General features: G+C 50.9%; 1 protein-coding gene across 1 annotated transcript in view; it reads left to right on the forward strand.

The window, feature by feature from the left end:
• Positions 1 to 24536, forward strand: part of CEMIP (cell migration inducing hyaluronan binding protein) — a 160225-nt gene that overhangs the window by 128404 nt on the left and 7285 nt on the right. Inside the window, 14 exon segments of the mRNA XM_018066296.1 lie at positions 97 to 302; positions 1065 to 1134; positions 2456 to 2584; positions 4109 to 4194; positions 5210 to 5341; positions 6550 to 6585; positions 6666 to 6821; positions 10170 to 10350; positions 11633 to 11848; positions 16742 to 16953; positions 18147 to 18332; positions 21444 to 21648; positions 21834 to 21920; positions 22818 to 22975. Coding sequence (XP_017921785.1) covers positions 97 to 302; positions 1065 to 1134; positions 2456 to 2584; positions 4109 to 4194; positions 5210 to 5341; positions 6550 to 6585; positions 6666 to 6821; positions 10170 to 10350; positions 11633 to 11848; positions 16742 to 16953; positions 18147 to 18332; positions 21444 to 21648; positions 21834 to 21920; positions 22818 to 22975 — 2060 coding nt within the window.

Raw genomic sequence — 24536 nt, forward strand, 5'->3', positions numbered from 1 at the left:
CTGGTGGTGCCTGAGGCTGTGCGTGTGTGTGGAATGGATGAATGAGCAAATGAGTGGTGATGCTGGGTGACCTGTCCCCTGTCTTGACCCTGGCAGGTCAAGGATGTTGTAGGCTATAACTCTTTGGGCCACTGCTTCTTCACGGAAGATGGGCCAGAAGAGCGCAACACTTTTGACCACTGTCTCGGCCTCCTCGTCAAGTCTGGAACCCTCCTCCCCTCTGACCGCGACAGCAAGATGTGCAAGACGATCACGGAGGACTCCTACCCAGGGTACATCCCCAAGCCCCGGCAGGACTGCAAGTAAGCATCTCCCTCATGTGACCCACCCAGCCTCTGACTCCTTAGTCCTGGGCTCCTATGTGGCTCAGACCTTGCAGCCTTAACCACCTGAGGCTCTCAGCTGCTCAAGCACAGTGTGTTTTCTATTCTCCCTTCTCACTGGGCCTCATGGGCATCGGTCTTGTCCAGAGAGACCACTGTTCTCATCCTTGGGTTTTTCCGGGTGACACACAGGGCTCCTTTGAGGAGAGGAAGCAGGCTGCCACCTCGGCACCCACAGCCTGTACACATGGGTACCAGCTGCCCAGTGTGCTTCCGGACATGAGAGTCAGGACAAAGTCCGAGACAGAAATAGTCAGAGAGAGAGAAAGAGAGAGAGAGTCAGACAGAGACAGAGACAGTCAGAGAGACAGAGAAACAGAACTTCCTATGCGATCACCCTTCTGAGTCCAGGGTCTCTCCCTTAGAAACAGCCACTTTCCTGGGTTCCCCTTATTTCCACTTATTCTACGATCCATCTCAGATTTAACCCACAAACTTGCTTCTACCATCAAGAGCCAGACCTCATTCAAATTCTGAGCATGTTAGGGGTGTAAATGCATACCACTTTAATGAGAAAATTAGGCTTCAGATCAACAAATCAAGGGCTTCTCAAATCACTGCTAAGAGGCTCCTCGAAGCTTCATTAGAGCCCTTGACCTGGGGCACCCCTCCAACCCGGCGGCAGAACGGGAGCCGGTGGCCCTCTGTCTGATGCTGCTCCATCTCTGCCCCTGTCCACAGTGCTGTGTCCACCTTCTGGATGGCCAATCCCAACAACAACCTCATAAACTGTGCTGCTGCAGGATCCGAGGTGAGCAGAAACATCCCTGCCTTGGGTGGGGCTGGGGTAGAGGAGACGGCCAGGTCTCCATAGAATACGTATGCCTTGAGCCCCAGTCTAGACATCTACACAGACAGGAGCAGGGTGAGGAGGGAAGGGCCAGCTTGGGAGGCAGATGGACTTGGTTTTCTTTTTCTGTTTTTGGCTTCCGCGGGTCTTCGTTGCCGTGCACGGGCTTTCTCTAGCTGTGATGTGAGGGCTTCTCATTACAGTGACTTCTCTTATTGCGGAACACAGGCTCTAGATAGTTGTGGCACAGAGGTTTAGTTGCCCTGAAGCATGTGGGATCTTAGCCTCCAGACCAGGAATCAAATCTGTGTCTCCTGCATTGGCAGGCGGATTCTTAACCACTGGACCACCAGGGAAGTCCAGGGGGACTCGGTTTTAAGTGATGCCTCTGGCCCTTTGTCACACTGATGATCGTAGCTAACGTGATCAATAACTCATTGTTAGATGCCTGGCATATCAGTGTTCTAAGCTCCAATAATTTAAAATTGTTTTCACACTTTAATAACAATTTAAAATAATTTAGAATGTTAATAATTAAAAAATTATTTTGTGTTGCTGTGTGTGCAAGTTTATTTATTTGTATTTATTTTTGGCCACACCATGCAGCATGTGGGATCTTAATTACCCATCCAAGAATTGGATCTGTGCTCCCTGCACTGGGACCGTGGAGTCTTAACCTCTGAACCACCAGGGAAATCCCATAAACTCCAGTAATTTATCAACCTTGTATCAACCCTATGAGATTTGTGCTATGACCTACCAGCTGATGGGGAGGAAGGTCAAGCAGGGACAGGCAGAGGGTCCAAATATGGCATTCTGTCTACCCTGCCTGCTTCTCACCCAGCCCTCTGTGCTGCTCACCTTCCTGGGGGTCCTGAGCAGGTCAGCTGCTGTCTCTGGGCCTCAGCTTCCATGTCTGCAGAATAAAAGGGAAAAGCTAAGGAAAAAGCTCAGGCGACCCTTGTGTTCTGTGTTGGGAGAGGGGGTGGTGATGGACCCCAAGGTAGCTCTGAAATCCAGCCATTTGTCTCCCATGGCTGATACAGTAGGACCCCACGAAATGTTTTAACAGTCAGGATGGAACTCCCACACCCTCACACCCTGCCCGCCCACAAAATATATTTGCCTCATACTTTTCACTGTTTCCTGCAGGTGTGTTTGGGGTGGGGCCATTTGGGTGATAGCACTAGGCTCACCCCAAGTCTGGGCCGTACAGTTACCCCCACAAGAAGCTCCCTGGCGCTGAATTCTGTGCCTTTCCCCCTGTGTCCTCCTCCACCAGGAAACTGGATTCTGGTTCATTTTTCACCATGTCCCGACGGGCCCCTCGGCCGGCATGTACTCCCCGGGTTATTCAGAGCACATTCCACTGGGGAAATTCCTCAACAACCGAGCACACTCCAACTACCGGGTAAGAGCTTCCAGACTGCGCCTCCCCGCCAGCCCATTGGTCAGGCTTCCCAGGCCCGCATAGGGTTAGAGCCGGAACTGCCACCGCTGACAGCCGGGAGCAAGTGCATTCCTAGCCTTGGACTTGAAGGACACAGAGCGGCCTTCCGTGGCCTCCCAGGTCCTGGCTGTCCTTAGCAAGGCTCTCCTGTGGCTGTTCCTGCCTTGGCCTCCACCTGGCAACTGGTCGGAGCCAAAAGGAGAGGCAGGAAGCACCATCACTCAGGCTGCTCCTCCTGGCGGCCCCTGCTTGGGGCACCTGAGTGACTTTGCAGCGCACGTGGTGGGGATGGGAGCTGTGGTGGGGAAGAGGGGCTATGGAGAGGCAACTGTTGGCCACTTGTCATGAGCCCTTCCTCGAGAAGTCTCCCCGTGAGCAGGGGCTGGGCCGCACAGGACCCTGATGTTTGGGGAGGTTGGAAAGGAGAGGAATACTCAAGGGAGGACGGTAGCCAGGACTCCTGGGCACAGAGGGAGGGCCGGGCCCTGAGGAAGGTGGCAGGGAGGGAAGGGGACAAGAAGACCCTCGAGCTGGATGGATTCTGAGGCCTGAGCCAGGGAGGAGCCCTGCGCATGGTGCTGGCACCCAGTGAGCCCTGACCCCATGTCACCGTGTAAGGCCTCTGCCCCTGGCTCTTCCCCTGGCCTGTCTTACTTGGTCCTCACAGCAGGACCTCAGTGTCATCAGCCCATCTTACAGAGGCTGCAACTGAAGCCCCAGAGGTGATGGGATTTACCCAAGGTCACACTCATGAGGGAAGTGCTGAGGATGGAGCCCCACTTCTGACTCATTCACCTCCCCACCACTTAATTACATGCCAGCTGAAGATCACAGTAGCCAGCGCCCTCAGTTACATAAAGAGGAGATGATGTGTTCAAACCTTCCTAACAGGCCAAGGGAATCAAGCCCTAAGTAGACTGAACAGAGCTACCCTGAACAGTCTTGTTCAGTTGCCCAGACTCACGCTCACCTGTGGCTGACAAAGTGGACAACTTGGGGGCCAAATAAGAAAGTGAGATTTTTTCCCTTGAGTCAGGCAAAAACAGACAAAACTGGGGGAGGATCAAAGACCCCTGCTCCAAGGTAAAGACAAAGCTTAAGCTCAGCATTTTCTTTGCATCATTGCAGACACATTTCCCAAGACAGCCTATCTATTGTCTTTAATTTGGAACCTGGGCTTATAACTGCCCAAAGCAGTGTGAGTTCTGGTAATGGACTTAGCTGTATGTCCTTGGACAAAATACTTAACCCCATCTAAACCTCAGCATCCTCATCTATACCAACACCTTATTCCAGATTTGACTTGAGCCGTGCAGAGCAATCCGTGTTCTTCACCTCCCTCACTGCAGAACTCCCTATCTCTATTAATACATTCTGAGAGCAAAGCTGGTTTTACTGGAGCATTCAAGAGTACACCACGAAGCTGGGTGTGAGAAGATGCCTGCAGCCCGCAATAATGTGTCCCTAAATGTCCCCTCTCCCCAGGCTGGCATGATCATAGACAACGGGGTCAAAACCACCCAGGCTTCTGCCAAGGACAAGCGGCCCTTCCTCTCCATCATCTCTGCCAGGTAATCAACCCTGGGGAGTCCATGCACTCCACGGGGGCCTCTGGACTCAGCCCTACTCCCTTCATCCACTCATCCATTCATCCTTCAAGTATCTTTTGGCACGTTCTGTGTCCTGTGCATGGAGCTAGCTGCTGGGGGTACTTTGTGGGAAAAACTGAGTGGGGCCAAATCTGAGTCAGGGTTGAGGCCTTAGCAGTTGTAAGGAAAAAGAAATTTCAAGAGGTTTCCAGAAAAATCAGCAAAATCCAATACCTGCTTTTTAATAAGTTAACAGGGCTGGGATAGAAAAGGTGAAGAGAAAAGAAAAGAAGGGAGGAATTTTGCCATCAATTTAATAGGAAGAAACATTGAGGTTGTACCTATACATACATCTGGAGTGCAGCCCAAGGCCAGGAGCTGCTTTTAAAATGTGCTGTCCAAACCTCCAGGTAGTTAGGAAAATCTGTACCCTTTGAACAGACCAAGGTGCTTGCTCTCTGTCAAGAGTAGGAAACACCAGTGACATGATCCTCCCAGTGGAAGATTTTTGCTGGCCTGGATGTCAGGAACATCCAGGCTCAGTGCTCCATTTGGTGGCTGAGATGTAGCAGCCCAGAAAAGGCACGAGGTCAAGGTTACTCTCTGGGGTATAGAGAGCAGGGCATCTCAGACTCCCCTTCCCAGTCTGCATCAAGTGCCAGGATTAGGACTGGCTGTCTGAACTTTCTCCGGGGCTTTGACCCCACTTTGGGGCCAGGGTTGAGGGGAGCGGTCCTCAATGGCAATGATGAACAAGAGAAGTGACATGTCTGTAGGCTGCATGGGGCTGGCGCCTGGAGAGAAGACCTCTGACATTGGTGTCAGGCTCAGAAAGCTTATTGCAGAGCCCAGGATGGGCAGGTTGATTGCTCTTTAGCCTGAGTCTTCTGGGCACCAAGCACAGAGAGAAGCTCACCACCACCCAGAAGGGCAGTCAGTTCAAGAGTAGCCCTTCCCCAACAACTCAGTCACCTGTGCCTCCCACGGTGTGTTCCAGATACAGCCCCCACCAGGACGCCGACCCACTGAAGCCCCGGGAGCCAGCCATCATCAAACACTTCACCGCCTACAAGAACCAAGATCACGGGGCCTGGCTGCGTGGCGGGGACGTGTGGTTGGACAGCTGCAAGTGAGTGAGGCATGGGCAAAGTATGGAGACCGCGTTCCTCCCCACCTCCCCCGGGTGAGAGACAGATGTGAGCAAGACAGAGGAGTCCAGGCAGACCAGTGTTTGACCTTCTGGCTGCCCAGCCAGGCAGGGACATGGAAGAGCAGTGGGCAGTGACCCAGAAAGCCTGCTAGAGGCAGCATGTGGCTTCTGTCCACCATGTCAGTGGCTGTGGGTCATGACTGCCCCCAAATAGTCACTGGGCTTGGCTCTAGGTCACAAAGTCATTCATATCACCAGTCAGCAGAAGGAAGGAAGAAGGAAACCAGCACTTTCTAGGCACTTCCTGTGTGCTGGATCCTTAGTCGCATTTATTTCTTACCCTGTTTCTCAGAGACATAAATCCTCATCTCCGTCTTAGACATGGTACACTGAGGCTCTGTTGAGTGAATTTCCTGCAAGGTGAGCAGTTGAACTGGAACTTGAAATAGCAGCACATCAGACTCCAAGCCCAGAGGAAGAAGACAGGGAACCCCAAGCTCTGATAGAAGGTCCCCGTGGACAGCTATGGCCACATTGGACAAGAACCAGAGGGACAGGCAGCTGAGCTGGGGTTTCCTCTAAAGGAGAAATGGGAAATGTCCTCCTGGTCTGCCTTTGGTGTTAAAAGTGGGAGACCATGGACTATCCTCATGTTCCAGGGGTTAAGAATCTGCTTTGCAATGCATGGGACATGGATTTGATCCCTAATCAGGGAACTAAGATCCCACATGCCACTTGGCAAAACAAAAGGGACACCAGAAGCTATACATGGGAAATAAGTATATTTCCCCATTTTATTGTGATTGATTTAAAGGAGACATGGGCTTCCCAGGTGGCGCTAGTGGTAATGAACCCACCTGCCAATACAGGAGACTTGAGAGATGCAGATTTGATCCCTGGGTCAGAAAGGTCCCCTGGAGGAGAGCATGGCTACCCACTCCAATATTCTTGCCTGGAGAATCCCATGGACAGAGGAGGCCAGCAGGCTGCAGTCCCTGGGGTCACAAAGAGTCGGATATAGCTGAGCTTGTGAACACACACACACATCCAGAGAAGGAAGTACAATGAGGGCTTCACTGAAAATGCGCATGTGGGACATTGAACAGGCTTAGATGCATGAGAGCGCCTCTCTTTTATGTGTGTTAAGTCTGAGATGCTCTTGTCTGACTGTCTGCTCTTGTCCCCAGGTTTGCTGACAATGGCATTGGCCTAACCTTGGCCAGGTAAGAGCAGTGGTCATCGCCCCTGACACCTGTGGGATGCTATCTCCGGACATCTCATCTCAGACACCTTCTCTCTGCAGTGGTGGAACCTTCCCCTATGATGACGGCTCCAAGCAGGAGATCAAGAACAGCTTGTTTGTCGGCGAGAGTGGCAATGTTGGCACAGAGATGATGGACAACAGGATCTGGGGTCCTGGTGGCTTGGACCACAGTGGAAGGACCCTCCCCATAGGCCAGTAGGTTTGCAAGCGCAGCAGCTTCCTTGTTCTACCTGTTGTTGTTCAGTCATGAAGTTGTGTCTGATTCTTTGTGACCTCATGTACTGCAGCATGCCAGCACTCCCTATCTCCTGGAGTTTGCTCAAACTCACGTCCATTGAGTTGGTGATGCCATCCAATCATCTCATTCCCTGTCGCCCCTTTCTCCTTCTGCCTTCAATCTTTCCCAGCATCAAGGTCTTTTTCCAGTGAATCAGCTCTTCATGTCACGTGGCCAAAGTATTGGAGCCTCAGCTTCAGTATCAGTCCTTCCAAAGAATATTCAGGGTTGATTTCCTTTAAGATTGACTGACTTGATCTCCCTGCTGTCCAAGGGACTTGTGGCTTACCTTAAATGACAGCAGTGGAAGGAAAGATGCTAGTATGTGGTCTCTACCTGTTGACTGTGAATTCCTCTTTTCTCTACTGGTCAGAGAAATCATGGAAATAATTGCAATTAACCAGCAGAGGGGTGAAATCTAGAATGAGAGAGAGAAGTCAAAAAACTGTGTTGAAAGGGTGTCAACAGCAGGGCACAGCTGTCAAAACATATAATGTGGTTCTGAGCCACATCCATGGGAATTTAGTGTCTAGGATGGGTGACCCTGGCTTCCTTTCTCCTTGGACAGCCCACTCACTTGGAGCATCTCACCCACCCCTGACAGTGGTGTGAGGATAGTCAGCCCTAAGCACTTGAAGGGGAGTAACTCAGAGGGTGACACAGCCCACAGTCACATCGCATAGAGATGGGGATCTTCAAGGGAAGATGGGACCAGACTTAGGGGAACAGCATGGGAGATGCTGTCGCAGAACCTGCCATGCACTTAGAAGATGAAACTCACCCTATGTGTGCCTAAGAGTCAGCACTGGTTTTGTGTGGGAAAGAATTTTCTAGCCATCAGGTCTGTTAAACAGCAGAGTAGCGCGGCTGTCCTGGGGAGGGTGTCAGAGGCTCTCTATTGCTGGATGATAACCAGGTGATGGGGGCCGGGGCGGGGAGGGGGGGGTGACTTGGAGAGGTGATGAGCTAGCAGAGCAGAGGGACTTGCTTAATTCCTCGGAAAACTCCAGGCTGAGTCAGCGGTGAGGATGGTGTTTCTGCTCAGACGTGAATTCAAGCCAGAGAGCGAGCCGCTAAGCCACAAGCAGCAGAAGGCTAAGATTGGCCCTTTCTGCCTTGCCCCCAAGCCTTCTCCTCTTTCTCAAGGATTTATCCTTCCTGCTCCTACAGGTGGGACCCAGGCCTAAGCCCCCAGCCCTAGAGGGATGGGAATCTTAGAAAAGATTGTGAGGACAGACCCACAGTCTCCTTGGGCATGAGCGATCTAGAAGCCCTTGTTTCTGTCTAGCCTAAGCTATGTAGCAATCCCTTCAGATCATTTTTACGAGCAACTCTGGGTCTGCGTATTTGGGTTTCCACACCGAGGGTTCCCAGCCTCGCAGGGCCAGGATGTCCTGATGACTTCCAGAGGTGAGTTTGTTTATGGAAGCCCGACAGCTTGGTCAGACTCGGGCAGGTTCCTCCAACTGCATTTGAGAGCAGGAGCCCAGGACTATGCAGACTGAATCGTGGGGGATCCCTCCTATATAGGCCTGGGTTGGGGTCCCAGCGTAAAGTAAGCACATAGTTTAAATATAGAGCTAGTCACAACGGGCAGCCCCTAAAATACCTTAAATGGAAAGATGCACGGAGCTTTTGCTCCATGAGAACACGATTCAGGGCGATGATATTAATCAATTACAAACAGAGAGATACAGAAATACCAGAAGTCCTTGGCACACGGTGTTCTGAAGGCGCGTTGCCAAGACTGGTGTGACCAGGCCCTTCCTCAGGGGAACATGTCTGGATGAGGGGAGCCCAGCTCTGGAGATGGGGACAGCTGAAATGTGGCCACTCCCCATGGACAGACCCCCTTTTCTGCTTTGTTTTCCTTGCTCTGCCCTTCCTTCTTTATGTTTACTGTGGAAAGAGAGGGTCCTGGCCCAAAGTAGTTGTTGCTATTGTCAGGTCGCTCAGTCATGTCCAACTCTTTGCAGCCCCATGGACCATAGCCCACCAGCCTCCTCTGTCCATGGGATTTCTCAGGCAAGAACACTGGAGTATGTTGCCATTCCCTTCTCCAGGGGATCTTTCCCTCCCAGGTCTCCTGCATTGGCGTGTGGATTCTTTACCACTGAGCCACCAGGGAAGACCCCCTGAAGTAGAGATACCAGTAAAAGCATAAACTCAGGCTTGAAGAATGAGCACGTCTAGATTCAGGGCCAGGCCCAAGATGGATCAGCTCAGCCATCATAGGCCTGTGTTGTCCATACCCTGTTCAGGAGTCTGTGGCAAAGGAGAGCGGCATCTTGTGCCCCCTGCTGGACCCGAGGTAGAATTTCTGAGTCACTAGTTCTCCCGCAGCCCCTCTACCTCCAGCTCCAAGCCTTTTGCCTCTTACTCCACCTTTCCCTGCCTCCTGGGTACCAGGGCTTTCTTGAGGTCCTCTGCCAGTTCACAGGCTTGCCCTCCCCGTGGGTCCTGCCCTCTCTTCTAAAGGTGCTTGAAACATCACATTGAAGTTACTCTTCCGTTTCACTATACCTTCTGTTCCATGTCCTCCCTCTCCCTTGTTTCCCAAATCCAGCACACTGTCCATCGAAAGGCTTACTCACAGAGCGGAAACTCATCTGGGGCTTAATCTAATTAAATTGTTATAGCAACTAAGACTCAAGACTAAGGGGATAATGACTAATGGCTGTACTCTCCTGAGGGACATGATATTGATATTGGCACTCTCCAAGAATATTCACCATATTTATCCAATGACTCTTGATAGGATGGAAAGATTTGGGGAAATGTCTGTTCAGAACATCCCCCAAACCTCAAGCCAGCAATTAGACATCCATCCATCCATCTAATAATTCATCCAGCAGTCATTTATTCATGTGTACAAGTGGCTCAACAGTGAAGAGTCTGCCTGGCCATGCAGGAGACGTGGGTTCCATGCCTGGGTCAGGAAGATCCCATGGAGGAGGGATGGCCCCCCATTCCAGTATTCTTGCCTGGAGAACCCCATGGACAGAGGAGCCTGGCAGCCTATATAGTCCATGGGGTCATAAAGAGTCGGGCACCACTGAACACAGATGCATGCATACTGCATCTGTAAATGCTTTCTTAGTGAATGAATTATTGAGTCAATCATGTTGTATTATAGGGGCAGTTTTGGGAGGTTGAGTAGGAATGAGGAATGATTTACCCATCATTACCATCCACCTTGGAGGGCACAACAACATGGCGGCCCGACATGGCCATCAGCCTGGCAGCTGACTCCCTTCACTCCACAGGAATTTTCCCATCCGAGGCATTCAGTTTTATGACGGCCCCATCAACATCCAGAACTGCACTTTCCGCAAGTTCGCAGCCCTGGAGGGCCGGCACACCAGCGCCCTAGCCTTCCGTCTGAACAACGCCTGGCAGAGCTGCCCCCACAACAACGTCACCAACATCGCCTTTGAGGATGTCCCGGTGAGTGGGCCTCCCCCCTGACCCTGGGCGGGCTCCCAGCAAACCCAGACTTGGCCAGTGATTCACGAGTCCCTGGGGGCCTGGAGTCTGAGCTGTTGCCACCACCACAGGGGTTGAACATCCTCCTCCAAGCAGGTCAGGCCACGTCTCAGGTCTGTCTGCAGCCAAATTGGAAAAGTACAAGCGGAGGTTGCCCCACAGGTCACGTCTGGGTGAATGCCCGCCTGCCCTCAGCCCGCGCAAAACCCACCCAAGCCTTGCCAGGAACTTTCCGCTGCCCTCAGAGTTCTGAGGCTCTGTTCCTCCAAGGCTCTTGGGTTCAACCTCTACAGTCTGGTGACTGGGCCACTTCAGTTGGCACAATTAATTAAAAAAAAACAGCAGTTTCCAAAGGAATCTTTGCAGAAGAAGCTCTGTTTAATCTCTCCTGGAGACTGAAACATAAACAGGGCCCTCCTAGCCCTGGACGGCAGCAAATTAGGAGCCGGGGCTGAGGTGGTCAGGATGGAGGGCTGCCCCTGAGACGGGCAGGTCCAGGGCTCCGGGTACATTTTCTCTGGGTTACAGCATTCCCAGACCTCCCCCCTCCTCCTCCCCCTGCTCTTGCCCTTTGCCTGTCTGCCCAGTTCCTGGCAGCTGAGGGAAAAGATGTGAAACTCAAGTTACTTAATTTCTTTACTCAGGCCATTGGAGGCCTGAAAGAGTTCAGTCATGGAACTCTCCAAGGGCTCATGCTGAAAGACTGCCTTCCTACAACAGTGTACACTCACCCATACACACACACACACACACACACACACACACACACACACACTCACATACACATCCTCGCTCACACATATCCCCCTGACATGTGTGTGTGTGTTTGTTATATATATATATGTAATACTTTCTCGTGCAAACACTCACCACCACCTCAACCTCATTTCCTCTCTGTCTCTGTCACACACACACTCCTCTGCCCACCTCCCCACCCCCTGCAGTCTTTTGAGCCACGTGTCATAGTACTCTCTGGGGTTGCACACAGCAGCCAGCCCTCCAGTGAGTAGAGGCCAAGACCGCGTGCTGGTACTGAGGGCCGAAGCACAGCAGACATTTGGCTGTCTTTCTGGCTCCGTCTGAAGGGTCAGCCATGCAGTTTCCTGAACTGCCCCTGAGCCTCTCTGCATCGGCTGGTTGGTAGCATCAGCAGAAATCGGGAACTTCACCCTGGCCCGCCGATGGCCACTACCCCCCACCCTCCACCTTCTGGTCCAGCCTCACTTTCCCGGTTTCTGTTCAGATTACTTCCAGAGTTTTCTTCGGGGAGCCCGGGCCCTGGTTCAACCAGCTGGACATGGACGGGGATAAGACATCGGTGTTCCACGATGTGGACGGCTCCGTGTCCGAGTACCCAGGCTCCTACCTCACCAAGGACGACAACTGGCTGGTCCGGCACCCAGACTGCATCAACGTTCCGGACTGGAGAGGCGCCATCTGCAGCGGGCGCTATGCGCAGGTGGGTGGGGATGCGGGGTGCGCCTCCTCGGGGTCACTGTCATCTACTCGTGGGACCAGCATTGAGCCAGGCCAGAGAGAGACATGGGCTTCTTCTTTTTGAAAGAATCGCTTAATCTATTTGTCTGCCTTTGGCTGTGCTGGGCCTCTGTTGCCGCACAGCCTTTTCTCTAGTTGCGGCGAGCAGGGGCTGCCCCTCGTTGCGGTGCCAGGCTTCTCACTGTGGCGGCTTCTCTGGCTGCGGAGCACGGGCTCTAGAGCGCAGGCTTCAGTGGTTGTGGCGCACGGGCTTAGTTCTTGTGGGATATTCCCGGACCAGGGATTACACCTGTGTCCCCTGCATTGTCAGGCAGTCCTTTACCATTGAGCCACCAGGAAAGCCCACGGGCTTCTTCTTTATTCTTTTTTTAAAAATTTTATTATAGTTACTTTACAATGTTGGCTTAGTTTCTGCAGTACAGCAGAGTGAATCGGCTGTACGTATACATATGGCCCCTCTTTTTTAGAGTTTCTTCCCATTTTAGTCACTGCAGAGCATCAGATAGAGCTCCCTGTGCTCACAGTAGGGTCTCGGTAGTTATCTATTTTATACATAGTGTGTATATGTCAATCCCACTCTCCCAACTCATCGCCAGAAAAATCTACAAACGGTAAATGCTGAAGAGGGTGTGGAGAAAAGGGACCCTCTTACTCTGTTGGTGGAAATATAAATTGGTACAGCCGTCACAGAGAACAAAAAACTAAAAACAGAACTACTGTACGACCCAGAAGTCCCAGTCCTGGGCATATGAGTGGAGAAAACCATAATCCAAAAAGATGCATGCACCGCAGTGTTCCTTACAGCACCATTTACAATAGTCAGGACAGGGAAGCAATCCAAGTGTCCATCAACAGAGGAATGGATAAAGCAGATGTGGTGCACATACACAAGAAAATAAGAGTCATAAAAAGGCATGAGGTTGTGCCATTCCTTATCCTTTTTACTTTTTCTCCCCACACAATAGAATTTTCAAAAATCCCAAGTGAAAACACTTTGTAAGCAGAGGTCAGGCTCCTGCACTTCCTGTGTGACCTCGGGCAAGTTACCTAAACTCTTGAAGCCTCTGTTTTCTTATATGTAAAATCAGGATAATAGTTGAACTCTCTTAGTGAGCGTGTAAGTGTCTCACCAGTCCTCTCCACCAGAAATACAGGCACATGAGCTCAAATGTTCCAGGAGTTACATTAGAAAGGAAAAATAGATGAGTAAAATCTATTTTAATAATAGACTCTATTTAACTCAATATATTCAAAATGCTATCATCTCAACATGTAATCAGCACAAAAAATCATTAATGAGGCATTTTACATTCATTTTTTTTTCCTGTGCCAAGTCTTCAAAATTCTCTGCATATTTGATGCTTGTAGCCCATTTAGTTTGCATTCAAAGTTTCTACAGTTAAAGTCAAAGCTAGTCCTACCAAAACAATAAAGCTGTGTTTCAGGGAAAACTCTCTTACACCACTTTTGAAAATTTAATTAATTAAAATGAAATTTAAGATCTGGGGCCTCAGCCACACTGCCCACATTCCCAGTGCCCAGTGGCCACATGGGCAGTAGGCAAGGAAAGTACCCGGAATGTGAAAATATTGGTGACTATATTGATGTTATGCAGAGGAATAACCAGGACTGAATAAGCAAAAGAAACGAGTCTCCAAGGAGACAAAGAGCTGTAAGATGAGGAGGGTGGTGAGCCGGGGGGCCCCAGTAGGGGTAGGAACATGTAGGAATAAGGAAGTCTTCACCACCACCCCACAGGCAGGCAGTTATCACCAATGTGGACGTCAGCATCCAGGGTGGGCATTAGAAGAGAGCTAAAGGGGGACTTCCTAGAGGTCCGGTGGTGAACACTCTGCACTCTCACTGCCAAGGGCCCGGGTTCATTCCCTGTTCGGGGAACTAAAATCAAAAAAGAAAAGAAAGAAAAGTGCTAAAGGTGGTAAGGTGGTTTGACATCTGGGAAGAGACAGGGCAGGGAGCTAGGGAAAGGGCCATGGTGGGGCAAGGTGGGCCCCTGGGGGCAGGGCTGTGCTGGGCATAGATTCCAGCAGAGGCAAGAGGGGCTGACATTAGCAGGAGAAGGGAACAGAGGAAGAAGGGGCCAGGCTCAGAGAGGTCCAGGGTGTTTCTTTCCACAGTAGAAGGGGAGGTGATGCACTGAAGGGGTAGAGAGTGGGCCTGAGCCAGGGTGTCTGCAGAGAGCAATCAGGCTGGAAAGAGTTGCCACAGAGACTGGGAAATGCTGACAGAGGCATGTGGAAGGAGTGCCAGGCCATGCTACAAACCCAGTGTAGACGGCTGATGGAGCCTGGAGGGGCACCCCTCTCCCCATGCGAGACTTCCTCAGGCCCACCCCAGTGCTCTGCAGGGGAGGCGGACCTCTGGAATGGTCCAGGCCGAGGGGCTGCTGTGTGTGTGGGCAGGACAAGGCGTCTGACACTCTGCGAGTGAGCAGGTGACATCATGGTCCAGGGCAGCTCAGAAGGGAAGTGTGGTCGGAAGGGAACTGATGGATGGGAGTCATGACCCACATAATTGAAGGGTGACCAGACCCTTATGCCTTACAGCCACACTCTGAAAGTGAGAGCATCCCTGATTCAGGGCCAAGACATCCCGTGTGGAGGGAGCCTTGATCTTGAGCTTCCTTCCCACCCTTTCTTACTGATACGTTGCTCATCTTCTGTGGAAAAGGGCTGACCAAGCTTGGAGGTTATCAGAATTCACTACTGGTTAATTATGATTAATATTCTCCTTTCCAGAGAGGGTGGGATGTATTGAGAGAGTAGTGTTGAAACATATACGCTACCATATGTAAAAGAGATAGCCAGTGGGAATTTGCAGTTCATGCAGGGAGCTCAACCTGGTACTCTGTGACAACCTAGAGGGGAGGGGAGGGGTGGGACATGGGAGGGAGGTTTAAGAGAGAGTGGACATCTATGGCTGATCCATACTGATGTATGATGGAAATCGTCACAATATCATAAAGCAATTATCCTCCAATTAAAAATAAATTAAAATATAAAAGGATGGGAAAAGAACATGTCAACACTAAAAAATAATGATGATAATATCCTTCCTTCAATTTACAGCTTACCACAGGCTTTAAGATGCAATACCTTTAAACACTTAGACTCATGACAACTCCATGTTAGGGCAGGGTTGAAGTTCCTCTTCCCATTTTACATGTGATACAAGCAGAAAGGAAGAGAACTCCTTCTTTCCAAAGGCACAACGTTACTGAATCTTGATGTGATGTTTTCTCTCGGCCACAGCCACAGGGATGTCACCTGACGAATATGGGACAGATCCTATAAGAGGACACGGTGCTTTATTTTGCTCATTTCTTGGCTGTGCTGGACCTTTGTTGCGGCGTGCAGTCTTTCTCTAGTTGTGCACAGGGGCTTCTCTAGTTGCAGAGCACGGCTCTAGAGCATGAAGGCTGGGTGGCTGTGGGGCGCTGGCTTAGTAGTTCTGTGTCATGTGGGATTTTATTTCCCCAGTAACCTGTATCACCTGCATTGGAAGGTAGATTCTTAGCCACTGGGCCACCAGGGGAGTTCTGGATGCAGTGTTGCTTGTTTTTTAATGGATTTTAAAAATTGAAGTATATAGTTGATTTGGGGGCTTCTCAGGTGGCTCAGGGAGAAGGAAATGGCGACCCACTCCAGTATTCTTGCATGGGATATCCCATGGACAGAGGAGCCTGGTGGGCTACAGTCCATAGGGTCGTGAGAGTCAGATACAACTTAACGACTAAATCACTACCACCCACCAGATGGCTCAGTGATTAAAAAAATATATATGCGTACCAGTGCAGGAGACTCAGATTCAATCCCTGGATCAGGAAGATCCCCTGGAGAAGGAACTAGCAACCTACTCCAGTATTCTTGCCTGGGAAATCCCATGGACAGAGGAGCCTGGTGGGCTACAGTCCATGGGGTCACAAAAGAGTTCGACACAACTTAGTGACTAAACAACAACATAGTTGAATTACAAGGTTGTGCCAATCTCTGCAGTAAAGTGACTCAGTTATACTCATATAAACTTTCTTTTCAGGTTCTCTTTTCCGTTATGGCTTATCACAGGCTATTGAATCTGGTTTCCTGGATATACATGGGGACCCTCTTGTTTATCCATTCTAAATATCATAGTTTGCATCTACCAACCCCAGACTCCCAATCCATCCTTCTCCCTCCTCCCTCCCCCTTTTGGCAGCCACAAGTCTTTTCTCTATCAGGACATGGTGTTTTAAATCAAGGGTGGCTCAAAGCAGTCAGGCTCTTCTGTCCCTTGGATTAAGTGGCCAACAGTCTTGCTTGCATGTTTGCCTCTGAAATGAGACACCATTGGTCACCTGATGTGTGCCAATAGCCACAGGGACCGGCCACTCGTGCCAGACACCGAGGATGAGAGGGAGAAGTCGGCCACACGCCAGGCTCTTTCTCAAATGCAGACAGGACAGTAGCTGGTTACAGGGGGGTTACTTCTGTAGTAGAAGTGTGAAAATCCTCTCTCCCCTCCTCCTTCCTGATCCCCCTGACTTTCCCCCCAATTTGCTCTCTGCCAATTAAGCAGACACCCCTCCCAAGTTCCCACTGGTCTCCCCTCAACAGAGCACTTTTTTGAAGATGAATGGAGAACATTGGCTGGCTTGCACAGAACGGCTAGGGCCACATTCACCAGCAGAAAGAGATGCCCCCTTATTTGGCCTCCTCTCATTCAAGCTTTCTAAAAAGGGCTCTGTGAAGAGCAAGTGCTTGTGAAAGTGTACTCTGTGCTCAGATGTGAACCAGATGCTCCCGGGATGACCCCTCGTAATTGCCCCGTTGTGTGTTTCCTTTTTGGGCTCTAAAAGATGTACATTCAGGCCTACAAGACCAATAATCTGCGGATGAAGATCATCAAGAATGACTTCCCCAACCACCCTCTCTACCTGGAGGGGGCCCTGACCAGGAGCACACACTACCAGCAGTACCAGCCAGTCATCACCCTGCAGAAGGGCTACACCATCCACTGGGACCAGACCGCCCCCTCTGAGCTCACCATCTGGCTCATCAACTTCAACAAGTGAGTAGGGGGCCTCATAGGAGCAAGGTGACCTGGGGACAGCTGCCCTGGCTCCGCTCAAAGCTGTGGTGATAACAGGGCCTCGTTTCAAAGTCCTGGGCTTACTGCTCGCAGAATCCCAGGCTAGCCCACGTCACCCCTTCACGAGGGTGCAGCTAGAGGGCTTGACATCATCTAGTGGCTAGGAGGCAGAAGACCCGGGCTGAGGCCCTGTTCCATGCATGGATGACATCGCACAGGGTGTCTGACCCTCAGAGCCTCAGTTCCTTCCTCATCTAGGAGATGAGCCTGCATAGTGTGACTTCGCAGAGTTGTAGTGAGGATGGAGTGTGAGAGTGTATGGCAGGCATTGCACCCAGCACCTGGTTTATGAAGTGCTCGATGTATGGCAAAAATCCCGGGCATCCTCGTTTTACAGAGAGAGACGAGACTCTGCGAGGTGAAGGGGTGAAGCTGAGGGCATCTGGAGAGGGCTTCATGTATTTGTTTATGTCACGTATCTTCTGTGCATGAACATCGTTAACTTGGCACAGTATTCCCGTGAGACAGATATTTATCCAATGCAGAAAAGAAGACCCAGAGAGCTGAGATGGGCCCCACAATCAGGCTGAACCAGGAAGGAGCTGAATCCAGATCTTACCGACCCTGGTTTTTTTACTCCGGCGCTGTTGAAGTGAAAAAGTGAAAGTGTTAGTCGCTGAGTCGTGTCCGACTCTTTGCAACCCACTGGACTGTGGCCCACCAGGCTTCTCTGTCCATGGAATTCTCCAGGCAAGAATACTGGAGTGGGTGGCCAGTCCCCTCTCCAGGGGATCTTCTTGACCCAGGGATTGAACCCAGGTCTGCATTGCAGACAGATTCTTTACCATCTGAGCCACTAGGGAAGCTCCTAGCCCTGCTGGAAGAAGGTCTTTTCATCTTTCCCAGCCAGTGTTCCACATGGAACACACAGTGCAGACCCTGGGACGCCCCACTGGCCCGTGGCCATCATCCACTCATCATTTCTCCCTCTGTCCTGGAACACTGTGTGACCCAGTCATGACCAACAGCAAGTGTTCTTTCAAAACTCCACACTGAAAAGTGGACATGCCATTTGGTGGAGAATGCTTGGGTCTTCGTCCAGTGCACACCAAAGAGGCCCCGTGGCTGGGACACCCTTACTTGTCACCTGATGACTGTCCTTCCGGTTCTAGGGGTGACTGGATCCGAGTGGGACTCTGCTACCCCCGGGGCACCACCTTCTCCATCCTCTCAGACGTCCACAATCGCCTGCTGAAGCAGACATCCAAGACAGGCATCTTCGTGAAGACCTCACAGATGGACAAAGTGGAGCAAAGCCACCCTGGCCGCAGCCACTACTACTGGGACGAGGACGCAGGGTGAGGAGCCCTCTCAGGTTGTCCCCTAGCCTTTCCAGTAATCCCAGACCCACCGTGCAGTGGGTAACCTAATACCCTTTCCCAGGCACTTCTGATCTCAGGCAGATTGTACCATCCACCGGTTGTTTTTAAAGCTGTGAGGCTGTGGGAGGAAAATAAGCATGCTCTTAATATACACAAGGATTATAGGGAAGCCACCTATTTCAGGAGAAACAATGTGAAACAGTGAATCTTAGAACTGAGAAAATGTGGCACGTGACCTCAACTCCTTACACCCCAGCTGGAGCAGATGATCTCATCCTGGATTCAGAAATAAGGAGAGGAGGCACAGGGTGAAGGGTAACGACTTGTTCAGAGAACCTAGCATGAACTCGGTGCGGCTGGTCTTGAGCACATACCTCTCTGCACCTCCACGTCCTCCCCTTTTTGCTGAACTGCACTAGGTCCTATTCAGTAGGGACATCATGGGGACAGAGTCCCTGTTCCTGGAGACAGGGAGCTAGGAGGTCACCTTCCCTAGAGAGAGAGAGTTTTACTCTGACATCTTAAGAATGCTGACATGTCTGCAGAGTGATGAGCCTGTTGTTAGCCAACTCTCCAGACTCAGGGTAAAAGATTGTTTCATATTCATTTTTTCCATTCTTTTTTTAAAATATTTTTATTTATTTATTTGGCCGCTCTGGGTCTTAGCTGTGGCTCATGGCATCTTTAGTTGAGACATGCGAACTCCTAGTTGCAGCATGTGGGATCTAGTTCTCTGACCAGAAGGGATGGAACCCAGGCCCCCTGCACTGACAGCCAAGAGTCTTAGTCACTGGACCATCAGGGAAATTGCTGTACTTTTTTTTCCATCCTTGAATTGAAATCAACATTTAGGAAATAGAGGATGCTTAGAAATATCTATAAAGATAGGGCTTTATCAATTTGATTAAAGGGAAATTCAGATTTGAAAGTCAGAAGGGTAAGTAAAAATGCTGGGGTCTAGAGAGGCAGCGTAGAGCACTGCTTCCCCACATCAGTTCTAAACCAGTGGTGGGGCAGACAGGACAGCAGGTGAAGAGGGACCTGTCTCACTGATGACAGGGCTGATGACATCTCAGTGATGTCCCACAGATGTCTCGCTGGTGAGCAGAGCTTCCCAATACTGGGTGCCTCTACCCAGCCCCAGGCTCCTTATTTCATGAGGGTGGCCATGCAATGACATTGAAACCAGTGCTGTGATTCATAAATAGCCCCGAGTGAGCCGCCACGCAACGCTGGAGTCGTTTATCTATAAGCTTTGAAAAGGTAACTAATTTTTTTTGTTCGTTCTTACCTGAAAACTCTTCATTTGACCATATGACTTTTGAAAAACAAAATAGCACACCAAGATAAAAGATGAAAAAAGAGTTCAAATAACTCAGCTATGAAGCTCCTAGCCCAGTGGAGGAGAAAAGCTTGCCTGGGGAACCCTGGCGATGACGGGAGACTCATCTGACGTCCCAGGGAAAAGCCTGTTTTTCAAGAAGTCAGCATACTCTTTGATATTCCCGATGCCTATGCCAAAATATTAAAGGAAAGCATCCCATGTTCATATGACTGTGGTATTTGTGAATAAAACTCATTCCTTTTTGGTACCCGCGGAGATTATAGCATGGTCTTTAGGGTTTAGGACCTGGGTAATGTTCATGCCTGTAGTAATATTCATGAAGATAACAAATGCCATAGGAAATAACTTCCAAGTGACGTGTAAATAATAAGGAGCAGATTCCCTGATGGCTGAGTGGTTAAGAATCCGTCTACCAATGCAAGAGACTTGGGTTCAACCTCTGGGTCAGGAAGATCCCCTGGAGAAGGAAGTGGCAATACCCACTCCCGTATTCTTGCCTCGGAAATCCCATGGACAGAGGAGCCTGGAGGGCTACAGTCCTTGGAGCCACAGAGTCAGACACGACTTAGCGATTAAACAACAGGGTACACGGGGGGCAGACCAGAGCCTCCCCCATCCCACCCCGTTGGCTGACCTATATACCCACACCCAGCAGCCAAAGGAGCCACTCCGCTTTCCCCAGGAAGACATCAGTGAGGGGACAGGATGGGCCCAGGAGTGTTTAGAAAACTCCCTCCGTATGAAAACTAGAGAAGGAATTAAATATCCCTCATACAACAGCAGAAACTATTATGATTTTTAAAATGTAAATAAGGTGAAGTCTTCCTCGCACCATCTATGCGTAATATCTTCTTTTAGGATCATGAGAATTGCTTTGTTCCAGAGGTGTGAATTTTTCAAATGTAAACTGCCACTAAACAAGTTGAACCTTTTTTGATGAAAAATTTTTTTAGTTTACGGTTTTCCCCTTAGAGCAGATTCTGCTGCTTAATTTACCCTTTTCATTGGCTGCTTAGCTCATCATTATACCTATTGATTATCACACTGGGCTTTAATTCAGTGACAGCATCAGGGACGAGCTCGGTTGTAAGATGCTTGTTTCCTGTGTAGAAAGCCAAATTCTTAGGCTTTTTGAATTCTTAGGGCTGTTTTCCATGATCTTTCTGCCTGACAAATGTGTTACCCTTTCTTACGTTCTGAGCACCTGCCTTCAATGGCTACCTTCTATTCTGCTATGCCCTAGGACACCTGATAACCGGCTTGTTATAACTGGAGAAGCGTCAAGTTAGGAAGCCAGAAAGCATTCTCCTCACCAGGCACAGGGTGGGGATAAAATGCCAGCTCTGCCCCTTTTGTGCTGTGTGGTCCTGGCAAGTCCCTTCACTTCTCTTAGCCATTGAGATGCGAGAAATGGGATAGCAGTGCTTGCCAGACTAGATTGTCTGAGGGTTAAATGAGATAATATGTCCACTGATGGCGTGTGTCTAGCAGAGCAGAGAGTACGTGCTCAGAAAATGAAAACTGTCAGTATTAGCTTTTTCCTCAATGCATTTTTTTTTTCATTTCTCCAACCACGTACGACCTTGTGGAGGTGGAGGGGGGTCCTCCTCCATTCTGTGGGGCCTACTGGGTCTAGCACTGTGGCCAGCAGAGTGCGGAGGCAGAGGGAGGAGGAAAGCGGGTGGGGGGAGGAGGAAGATGTGGATGCCAAAGAGAACCGCCCGCTCTGCTTCTGTGTGCAGGCTGCTTTTCCTGAAGCTGAAGGCTCAGAATGAGAGAGAGAAGTTTGCCTTCTGTTCTGTGAAGGGCTGCGAAAGGATAAAGATTAAAGCTCTGATCCCAAAGAACGCAGGCATCAGCGACTGTGCGGCCACGGCCTACCCCAAGTTCACGGAGAAGGCCATCGTGGATGTGCCCATGCCCAAGAAGCTCTTCGGTTCTCTGCTGGTGAGTGGCCGACAGCCAGCCGAGCCCCAAGCCCCTTAGGGTCTTCTCCGGACCTCTGCTCCCCTCTTTAAACCCTTTCCCATGGCTGAGGGGTTACAGGGAAGTGAGGGGGCTGACCAGCCCTCGAGCTGGACGCTGGACTCCCTGAACCTGACACCCGCCCTGGGTTTTTGTTTTTTCTCTAGAAGACAAAGGACCACTTCCTGGAGGTGAAGATGGAGAGTGCCAAGCAGCGCTTCTTCCACCTGCTGAACGACCTGGCGTACATCCAAGTAAGCCTCTGTCCCTGTGCCTGGGGCGTCTCTGCTCACCGAGACCTCGTGTCAGTGCCTAGGGCTGTGGTTGCCAGTGACTGCCAGCCAGGTGGCTGAAGACAACAGAACCTTCCCCGCATAGTTCACAAGCTGGATGCCCGACACCACGGGGCTGCCAGGGTTGTTTCCCCCTGCAGGTGCTGAGGGCGAGTCCTTCCCTGGCTTCCTCCAGCTTCTGCAGCCACCAGCAGCCTGGATGCCCCCCTTCCCAGCTCACAGCTGCGTTCCCCTAGCCTCTGCCCTGTCCTCACGTGGTCTTCTCTCCCATGTCACTGAGTTTCAGACCGCCCTCTTCGTTGTCCTTATAAGGACATCTGCCTTTGGATTTCAGGCCCATCCGAAATCCAGGATGACCTCATCTTGAGATCGTTAACTTAATTATATCTGCAAAGGCCCTTGCTCCAAATACAGTCACTCCCAAAGGTTGCAGTAAATGTATCTTTTTGCGGGGAGGCCATCCCAGGTGGCTCAGTGGTAAAGAACCTGCCTCCCAATGCAGGAGACACAAGTTTGATCCCTGGGTTGGGAAGATCCCCTGGAGGAGGAAATGACAACCCACTCCAGTATTCCCACTCTTGCCTGGGAAATCCCATGGACAGAGGAGCCTGGTGGACTACAGGCTATGTGGTCATGAAGAGTCAGACATGACTGAGCAACTGAGCATGCACACACACACACATGTCCTTCAGCCACCACGCAGAGCTGCAGGAACTGACTGAAGTGGGTTTTATGCTTTGAACAGCTGCACTGGCACCCTCTGCCTTCAGAGCCTACGTGGGACCCAGGTGGGCAGGAGAGCCTCAGGGACCCCCTCCCGACCTCCACGTCACACTCTGTGTTGCCTGTCATCTGCAGGTGGACGGGAAGAAGTACCCCAGCTTCGAAGACGGCATCCAGGTGGTGGTGATCGACGGGAAGCAAGGGCAGGTACTGAACCACACCGGCTTCAGGAACGCCATCCTGCAGGGCATCCCCTGGCAGCTCTTCAATTACGTGGCGACCATCCCCGACAAGTGAGTCTGGCCGAGGCCCCCTCCCTGTCCCTGGGGCCTGCATCACAGTCCAGGCTGAGGAAGCTTAGGGAGCCTCCAAGCACTGTCCACGGCTTCCTGGGTGGCTCATTGGCAAAGAATCTGCCTGGCAATGGCAGGAGACACGAGTTCAGTTCGTAGGTCAGGAAGATCCCCTGGAGAAGAAAATGGCAATCCAGTCCAGTATTCTCGCCTGGAGAATTCCATGGACAGAGGAGCCTGGTGGGCTCCAGTCCACACGGTTGCAAACAGTCAGACAAAACTGAGCAACTGAACAATAACAATAGCGATCTCATCCGTGATGGGAGCAGGCCAGGAAGGCTCCCTACCTGGTGCCTCTGGGATGGGAGCCCGGGGCCACTGGGAATGTAGGTCGGGCCGAGTCTACCAGCTACACATGGGAAGCCTGCCCCGGCCCTCCGCCCCCACCCGGCACACTCTCCCAGTGTGAGCTCATCCCCGCCCGCACTCACTGCAATCCAAATGTTGGTGGCTGCCAAGCCTCTCCAGCCCCCGTCTCCCTCCTAAATGCCAGAAATTTTTATCCAATGGCCACTTGGACTCTGCCACCCAAATGTCCCCTATGGAACTGAATTCTCATCATTTTTTTTTTTTCAATCCTCTAACCCCTCTTGGCGATATTTTGGTGAAATCGTCATCTCCCATCCAGGCAACTAGCTACACCAGAGTCCAGGCGTCACATTTGGTTCCGGTCTTTCTCTCGTTTTGACATCACCGCACTCAGTAACCACACCTGTCGCCTGCCTGCACCGTGGCTCCCCTGCTCATTATCCCATGACATCCTCTGCATCGCCTCCAGTCTGCCACCCACACCGTCAGCACAGTGACCCAAGAGACTCCCTCCCCAGCCTCTCCCACGTGAATCTACCCACCATACTTGCAGGGGGGCATTGAGCTTCTTAAACACAGGTGTCCCCTGTCCCCTTTCCTAGGGGTAATTTCTCTGCCACCTTCCAAAACTAACTCACATGTCACCTGTTTGGCGAGGTCTCTTCTGATCCATCCAAAAGTTTCTACCCATCCCTGTCCCCACAGAGGACCAGTGGATGTATCTGCTCCCTCATCTAGGGTCTGGATTTTTATTTTTTTAAGCCTTTTATTTTATATTAGCAAAGAGCCAATCAAGTATTGTGATAGTTTCAGATGGACAGCAAAGGGACTGAGCCGCACACATACATGCATCCATTCTCCCCCAGACTCCCCTCCCATCTGGGCTGCCACATAACTCTGGGCAGAGTTCCATGTGCTATACAGTAGGTCTTGCTGGTTATCCATGTTAAATACAGCAGTACGGGGATCATATCCAACTTGTATTTTCATTTCTGATATAATGGAGAATTCACTCCAAAGCCACAACCTGGACTAGCAGGCAGTCTAAGTGCTTCGTGTGGTACCTGTCATCCAGGAGGTGCTTGGAAAATATTTACTGATGAAAACAAACGTGCTTCCCAGACGCTATATGAGGGCCCGACTTGAACTGGACGCTCTGTGAGATTCCAAAGACAGGGGTGGTGCTTGACCA

Source organism: Capra hircus, chromosome 21, assembly GCF_001704415.2.
Source record: "Capra hircus breed San Clemente chromosome 21, ASM170441v1, whole genome shotgun sequence".
NCBI lineage: Eukaryota > Metazoa > Chordata > Mammalia > Artiodactyla > Bovidae > Capra > Capra hircus.